Source organism: Rhyacophila brunnea, unplaced genomic scaffold (genome assembly GCF_057557595.1).
Source record: "Rhyacophila brunnea isolate RB1 unplaced genomic scaffold, BYU_Rbru_1.0 scaffold_7, whole genome shotgun sequence".
Taxonomy (NCBI): domain Eukaryota; kingdom Metazoa; phylum Arthropoda; class Insecta; order Trichoptera; family Rhyacophilidae; genus Rhyacophila; species Rhyacophila brunnea.
This window is the reverse complement of record NW_028233339.1, coordinates 39,482,460-39,490,322: the sequence shown is the minus strand read 5'-3', so window position 1 is coordinate 39,490,322 and position 7,863 is coordinate 39,482,460. Positions and strand designations below refer to the sequence as shown.

At 33.5% G+C, this 7,863-nt stretch overlaps 1 protein-coding gene across 3 annotated transcripts; it reads left to right on the top strand.

The window, feature by feature from the left end:
• Positions 1–6,424: 6,424 nt before the first annotated feature.
• Positions 6,425–7,863, top strand: LOC147064845 (uncharacterized). Of its 3 annotated transcripts, none has more exons than XM_085957517.1 (4): positions 6,425–6,566; positions 7,029–7,140; positions 7,235–7,378; positions 7,592–7,863. In XM_085957517.1, the coding sequence occupies exons 1-4, from the start codon at positions 6,556–6,558 to the stop codon at positions 7,637–7,639; spliced, it is 315 nt and encodes a 104-aa protein (XP_085813643.1). In that variant the 5' UTR covers positions 6,425–6,555; the 3' UTR covers positions 7,640–7,863. The 3 variants fall into 3 exon arrangements, 2 of the variants coding, with proteins under 2 accessions (XP_085813643.1, XP_085813642.1); XM_085957516.1 differs by having other exon boundaries at positions 7,029–7,146; XR_015071882.1 differs by lacking the exon at positions 7,029–7,140 and having other exon boundaries at positions 6,430–6,566.

Here is a 7,863-nt window from a genome sequence, read left to right as displayed (position 1 = left end):
AAGGCAGTGTTGCCATAATTTGAAAGTGGAATTATAGTACAGAGCAGTGTTGCCATCTTTTCAAAGTCGAATTATAGTACAGAGCCTCCAAAATTATAGTATTTGGGGAAAAAGTATAGTACGCGTTGTCATTATTTGTTGAAATTGTATAGGTTTTTTGTATCTCAGAAAAAATAACCGAGAATTTGAGAAGCCCGAGACCCCTTTTAATTTAGGTATCTCTTCCGACCAAAAATGCTTACCGACGAATTCAAGAAATTTCATTTTAAACCAGTCAAGAGATTTTTTTACGTTTTTCGAGCAATTTTTTTTCAATCTTCTTATATTGTGAAATTATGGTACTTTGCACCAATTTGTCGAACGGAAATATCGAAATTTTAGTACTTTTTACATATTTTTCCAAATATTCAAAATTATAGTATTTTGGGCGTACTATACCTGCTTTATATCGTACATAGTACGCGGACCAAAACTATAGTACAAATACTATAATTATAGTACGGTTGGCAACACTGGTACAGAGCCTCCAAATTTATAGTATTTGGGAATAAAATATAGTACGCGTTGTCATCTGTTAAAAATGTATAGGCTTTTTGTAACTCAGAAAAAAAATAATGGAGAATTTAGTAGAATGTATAAATATTTCACCGCGGGCCGCAAGCTCCCAGTTTTTCATAGTCGGCCAGGCCGCAGGTTCCCAATTTTTCATAGTCGGCTCGTTTTTTTCAGGAAAAATATTTCGCCGCGGGCCGCAGGTTCCCAAATTTTCAAAGGCGACTCGATTGCGACATAGCAAATGCGAAATTATAGTACTTTTATATTAAATTATAGTACGATATTCAAAATTATAGTATATTGGGTGTACTATACCTGTTTTATATCGTACATAGTACGCGGACCAAAATTATAGTACAAATACTATAATTGAGGCGCCGAGTCGCTAAACTGGCTCCTGGGGGTTTTTTGAGTTTTGAGTAAATCACGAAAAACTGTTATGGGCAGTGTGATAACTTTAAGTGTAATTTAAGTTATTTTCTAGTTTCCGGTTTATATGGAATAGTAAATTAAAACGTCAAATTCAATTTATATGCGCCAATATTCCAAATAAATGCATTTTAATTGTCCGGAGAGCACACTTGCATCACTCGCTGTCGCAAGGAGCCAAATTTGTGACTCACACTTTGACGTTACATGTCAATAGAGTCGAGTTTGGCACTTATGGAATAAGGTCGGCCGGAAATGACTGTTCAGTAGCGGGCCGTATTTATTTCAATTAATATAGATATTTTAGAATTTATTTTGCCAAACAAATATTTTCTCACCATACTTACCTACTACACGGTAAATCCTTTTTTACATTGCATCTTTTTAGCATTTATAGCGGTAGGTATGTATGTATGTACATAGAAAAAAAACATTTTTTCAAAATAAAGAATCGTGTTTATTAATGAGAAGCGAGCAAGAAATAACGCAAGTATACCAAATATGTGAATAAGTGATGGTCCCAATAACACATACATATAAAGCCTCCCCCACACCAAAGCGAATATTCGCGGCGAATATTCGCAGCGAATTATTCGCCAATCAAACTCGTATTGGCTTACGGGACAGAGCACGCTTGCGCGACCGCCTTGCGTCTTGAGTGCGAATTTGCAGCGAATATTCGCTGCGATTTTCGGGAACTCTGTCGACAGCGAATTTATTCGCGGCGGACAATTTCGCCAAGGGAATTAGTAAAATCAAAATGGCGAAGACATTGAGCAGCTGATCGAGTTGGTCCGGAAATATCCAATCCTTTATGATTTCTCTGACAGTGACTACAAAACATAAGAAAGAAAGATAAGATATGGGATGAAATTGGCAGGGAAATTGTTGAAAATGGTATGAAGGTCGTCATAATAATATTATGTAGGTATCTTTGTCTAACCAAAGTATGTAAAGTTTTTTGACAGGATGAATACGCTATTATAAATAAATAACTTTAATCTAAGGTCCCGATATTTAAAAAATACATATTAATTTGCGTCATGCACAGCTTTGAATAACAGAAACTTTATAACTTTGATTGTTAGTGCACTGACAGTTCTAACTTATTGCGATCGTTTGACGTTTTGGTTTCGACTTTCGAGCAGTCATATCAATAATGTTATAATTAGGTATCATTTACAATACCTACTTCAATCATATTCGGTATCGGTCACGTAAATACCCATGTTATATTCGTTGATAATATTTTTTTAGGTTAGATAGGTACCTAGTCTTTAAGATTATTTTTTTGCATCTAACATTATGCAGCATAGCATTTCTATTGTAGCTAAAGATATAATATACATATAGGTAGATAAGTAGGTACTCCATGTCGTCATTGTGGTATTTTGTAAGGTTTTAGACCAAAAACCTTACATACTACTTACTATCGGGTTATTTACAGTAGGACATACCTAGGTTGTGTTTGTTTTTTGATCTCAAGAGACCTCAATCACAAAAACGATATTATGTACCTATATACCTACTAGGTATATATTTCCTTCATTATGTATAGGTATATTGAGCTAATAAACTGGTTTTGCCCAGTGCCGACCGCGAACCAAGATAATATCTACATGTTCCATGTACCTATCTAACATAACCAATGTTTTCTGTTTCACATTAATTTGTATACCTACAAACATTTTAAACTTAATTGAGATGTTCTTAAACTTCTGTTCATGTAATATTATGTAGGTAGGTATATCTTGGTCTGCATTAGGCAATAAGATTAATAATTTTATGTGCATGTAAATATAAAGGTCAGATACCTCCTCTAAGTACATAATATTATATTATCATCATGGATACCTACCTGAATGATGTTGGAGATATACTAATGCTTTGTGATGAATTTAATTTTCGCAAAGATCTTCAACCTTTCAACGTAGGTACAAAGCACCAGAAGAAATTAAAAATGAAACCCCCGGCATTAACAGGAATAAAATAATATTTCATCATAAACATCAGTCGGGGTCATTCCACTGCTAGATGAAAGCCTCTTCTAGCTCCTTCTACTATTTTCGGTCTCTAGTTCTTCGCTGCTACATACTTTTATTGTACTTCACGTGAACAAAGAGATCAACTAAGTGAAGTGTCAATCAACAAAAGTGGCATTTGTGCACAATGTTAATGAATTTTCCAAAACATTAAGTGTGATAATATAATATACAAGGATGAATAAGGCGTGGGCGAGGGCCAAGGTCCATTTTATGATTCCTCTATTGATGTACCTATTTTTATTAAGAAAAATGTTTGCCGTAGAATGGGGTGAATACTGAATAGACCCTTTTTAAAATTTCTATTTTTCTGCTACACATTATTCGGACAAATATGAATGACTTAAAACCTGTTTCTATGGACATAATCATACTCTAAAATATTTTTAAACTACCATTTATTATCAAACAGCCAATTTTGTGTGATGTCTCTTTCTATCCAGCGTTGGGGTGATTATAGACATGGCGGGTGGATAGAATCGAATAATGGTAATTTCCTAATGTTAAAAATGTAATTAAGTACCTACTGTACATTACAAATTTATGTAGGTACATTTAAGTATGTAAATCAAAATCAAAAATATAAATTTAAATGTTATACAACACAGTATCATGTAAGTATTTAAAAAAACATATACTTACATAAACATCTATTTATCCAAGAATTATTTGATACTTGAATCTGTATTTTATATACCATATTCGATGGATGTATGTGGTGTATTTTGTAATATATTTGGTACGTATTTATTATTTAACTAAGCGTATTTAATTTGCTACGTGACCTGTAGCTCTTTTATAATCACAAATTATTGTTGAATGTTCCGAAAATGAGTTTATGTGCCGAAACAGCTGTCAAGGTAAATGACTCAGTTAAAGTAGAATTAACAAAAATAACTATATTTCAAAACCATTATAATCCATCTACCATATAAACACCATTTCAAGTAATAAAGAAATAAAAAGTCACCTAATTAAATAATATTGTACTAGAAAAAATATACTATCTATATACCCACTTAATTTTCATTTAAAGTTGTAAAACGCCCGGTTACTAAATAGAGGAAGGACAGAGTCTTCTGGCACGACCGAATCACATTGGAACGGTGTTATTGTCATTTGAAAGTAACAATACTGACACCTAAATGAGTCGCCTGCACTGCCAGAATCATCTGAACCCTGTCTACCTATCTATATACAATTTATTGTTATTTTTTTTCATATTTGTCCATTTTATTACAATATCGTGTTACTTTTAAAGCTCATTGTAATTCTAATAATTATATAAATATTTTTCTTGTATTCTGTGCAAAAATGATTATTAAAACTTTCTTAACCTAAACCAAGTATTTTTTATTGAATGATCCTGCAAAAATATTCAAGTACAGTTAAGTGACATATTTTGTTTCGGTGTATAAGCCATAAATAAATATACATAAATTATATTTAATATATACATGTATACTGTATGTATAGCCACGGTTGGTCTTGCACTTGTTGCTGTAGCTATGCGATCTGGTGTGGTCCATTATCCAAAAACACTCAATCACATCCCTGGTCAAACAGCGGGCAGCCGTGTAGTGAGTCTGGCTGGCCTATGGTGGCACTAGAATGATTTCAATATACACAGTCTGTTAATTTGAATATGTTTTCGACTGAAAGTTGTAAAAATATTAGAAATCAGGATTTAAATAATTAAAAAACTGTTTCATTAAATATCATATTCATACCTATGCAAAATTTTGATTCCTTTGAAGTACCTATACAAAATACGGATGAATATAAACCAAACAAAAATATTTGTTACTGGTACTGCCATAGTAAAGTAAAGTTTAACATACTTCCCTAATAAAACAAAATTCCCAATTCTTGTCGTTCTGTAGATGTTTCATTTCAGTTTTTACCAACGATCCACTAAATATAAATTGGTCATAAACACTCAAAGGAAATCTGGCACTCACTGCCAGAATGTCCATGTCAGATACCTGCATAAAAATAAATGTCATGTTATGATATTATACGTAATGAATATGAATGTATCAGAAACAACATAGATTTTATTACGAATTTCACAGTTACAGAAAATTTTCTGCGCTCATTTTTGAAAGTCTCCAAGTATGACGGGTATATTCGCACATGGGTGCAGTTAATGCACCCAATGATTTTCGGGAAACCTGCCCTTTCTTGAAGTCTGAAATTAAAAAATATTTTTACCGACACAAAATAATATTCCCGTTAAATTCTTATTGAGTAGGTAATTTACTTGTTGTGTCTATGCGCAGTTACTCTAGTTACATGACATGTACATTGTAATATTGTATAAATTGATCAGAGGGTATCAACACAACACTAAAGACTGTCAGCGCTGTATGGCGACTGTATGTAAGTATTACTAAGCACTGCTATTATAGCATCGGACACGTTTCCTATGCATCTGCTTACTGATGCCTGGCTCATTGCGCAGAAGACTTGGCCTACCCGTTTTTGGTACGCTCCCTCTGCGTAGAAACGCAAAATAGTCAAAACCTACAATTCAAATAACGGAGACATGTTATTTCAATAGCATATTACCTTCAAATCCTGTTAACCCTTCATGGTAAATGCTTATTTATAATATGTGCAGTTATGAAACTGAGTAAATCTATCTTACCTATGAGCCATGGCAATCTTGCCCTGTCATAAAGTAAGGTTATATTAAATGTCGATGTAATTTGTCGCACGCCATCTCATTATATCTTCAGCGTGTAATAAGCATTCAGAAGACGTGTACATTTTGTCAACACACAACTGTCACTTTGACATTCGTATATGTATTTAGTCTATGGCTGCATCCAATGCTGCCACCTTGTTTCAGATAATTAAAATACACTTTACGCAAAGTGGGTAAAAGTTGTAGCAATTCTGAAAGCGCTATAGTGTACGTGTATTTTTTATATTTAATTCATAAAAATTATAGAATAATTGGCGTAAAATATTAATATTATTTACAATTTTAAATCTGGCGCGTAAATAAAATTATTTAGTTTATGGCTGCGTCACTGACGCTTTGGTGTGGGGCCAAACGCGAAATTCGCATCAAATCCAAGCGGTAGCGACAGCGACAGCGAGGGCGTTGCGAATTCGCTGCGAATATCCCCACACCAAAGCGTCAGCGACGCAGCCATAGACTAAATAATTTTATTTACGCGCCAGATTTAAAATTGTAAATATTATTAATATTTTACGCCAATTATTCTATAATTTTTATGAATTAAATATAAAAAATACACGTACACTATAGCGCTTTCAGAATTGCTACAACTTTTACCCACTTTGCGTAAAGTGTATTTTAATTATCTGAAACAAGGTGGCAGCATTGGATGCAGCCATAGACTAAATACATATACGAATGTCAAAGTGACAGTTGTGTGTTGACAAAATGTACACGTCTTCTGAATGCTTATTACACGCTGAAGATATAATGAGATGGCGTGCGACAAATTACATCGACATTTAATATAACCTTACTTTATGACAGGGCAAGATTGCCATGGCTCATAGGTAAGATAGATTTACTCAGTTTCATAACTGCACATATTATAAATAAGCATTTACCATGAAGGGTTAACAGGATTTGAAGGTAATATGCTATTGAAATAACATGTCTCCGTTATTTGAATTGTAGGTTTTGACTATTTTGCGTTTCTACGCAGAGGGAGCGTACCAAAAACGGGTAGGCCAAGTCTTCTGCGCAATGAGCCAGGCATCAGTAAGCAGATGCATAGGAAACGTGTCCGATGCTACTCGTATAATAGCAGTGCTTAGTAATACTTACATACAGTCGCCATACAGCGCTGACAGTCTTTAGTGTTGTGTTGATACCCTCTGATCAATTTATACAATATTACAATGTACATGTCATGTAACTAGAGTAACTGCGCATAGACACAAGTAAATTACCTACTCAATAAGAATTTAACGGGAATATTATTTTGTGTCGGTAAAAATATTTTTTAATTTCAGACTTCAAGAAAGGGCAGGTTTCCCGAAAATCATTGGGTGCATTAACTGCACCCATGTGCAAATATACCCGTCATACTTGGAGACTTTCAAAAATGAGCGCAGGAAATTTTCTGTAAATGTAAAATTCGTAATAAAATCTATGTTGTTTCTGATACATTCATATTCATTACGTATAATATCATAACATGACATTTATTTTTATGCAGGTATCTGACATGGACATTCTGGCAGTGAGTGCCAGATTTCCTTTGAGTGTTTATGACCAATTCATATTTAATGGATCGTTGGTAAAAACTGAAATGAAACATCTACAGAACGACAAGAATTGGGAATTTTGTTCTATTAGGGAAGTATGTTAAACTTTACTTTACTATGGCAGTACCAGTAACAAATATTTTTGTTTGGTTTATATTCATCCGTATTTTGTATAGGTACTTCAAAGGAATCAAAATTTTGCATAAAACAGTTTTTTAATTATTTAAATCCTGATTTCTAATATTTTTACAACTTTCAGTCGAAAACATATTCAAATTAACAGACTGTGTATATTGAAATCATTCTAGTGCCACCATAGGCCAGCCAGACTCACTACACGGCTGCCCGCTGTTTGACCAGGGATGTGATTGAGTGTTTTTGGATAATGGACCACACCAGATCGCATAGCTACAGCAACAAGTGCAAGACCAACCGTGGCTATACATACAGTATACATGTATATATTAAATATAATTTATGTATATTTATTTATGGCTTATACACCGAAACAAAATATGTCACTTAACTGTACTTGAATATTTTTGCAGGATCATTCAATAAAAAATACTTGGTTTAGGTT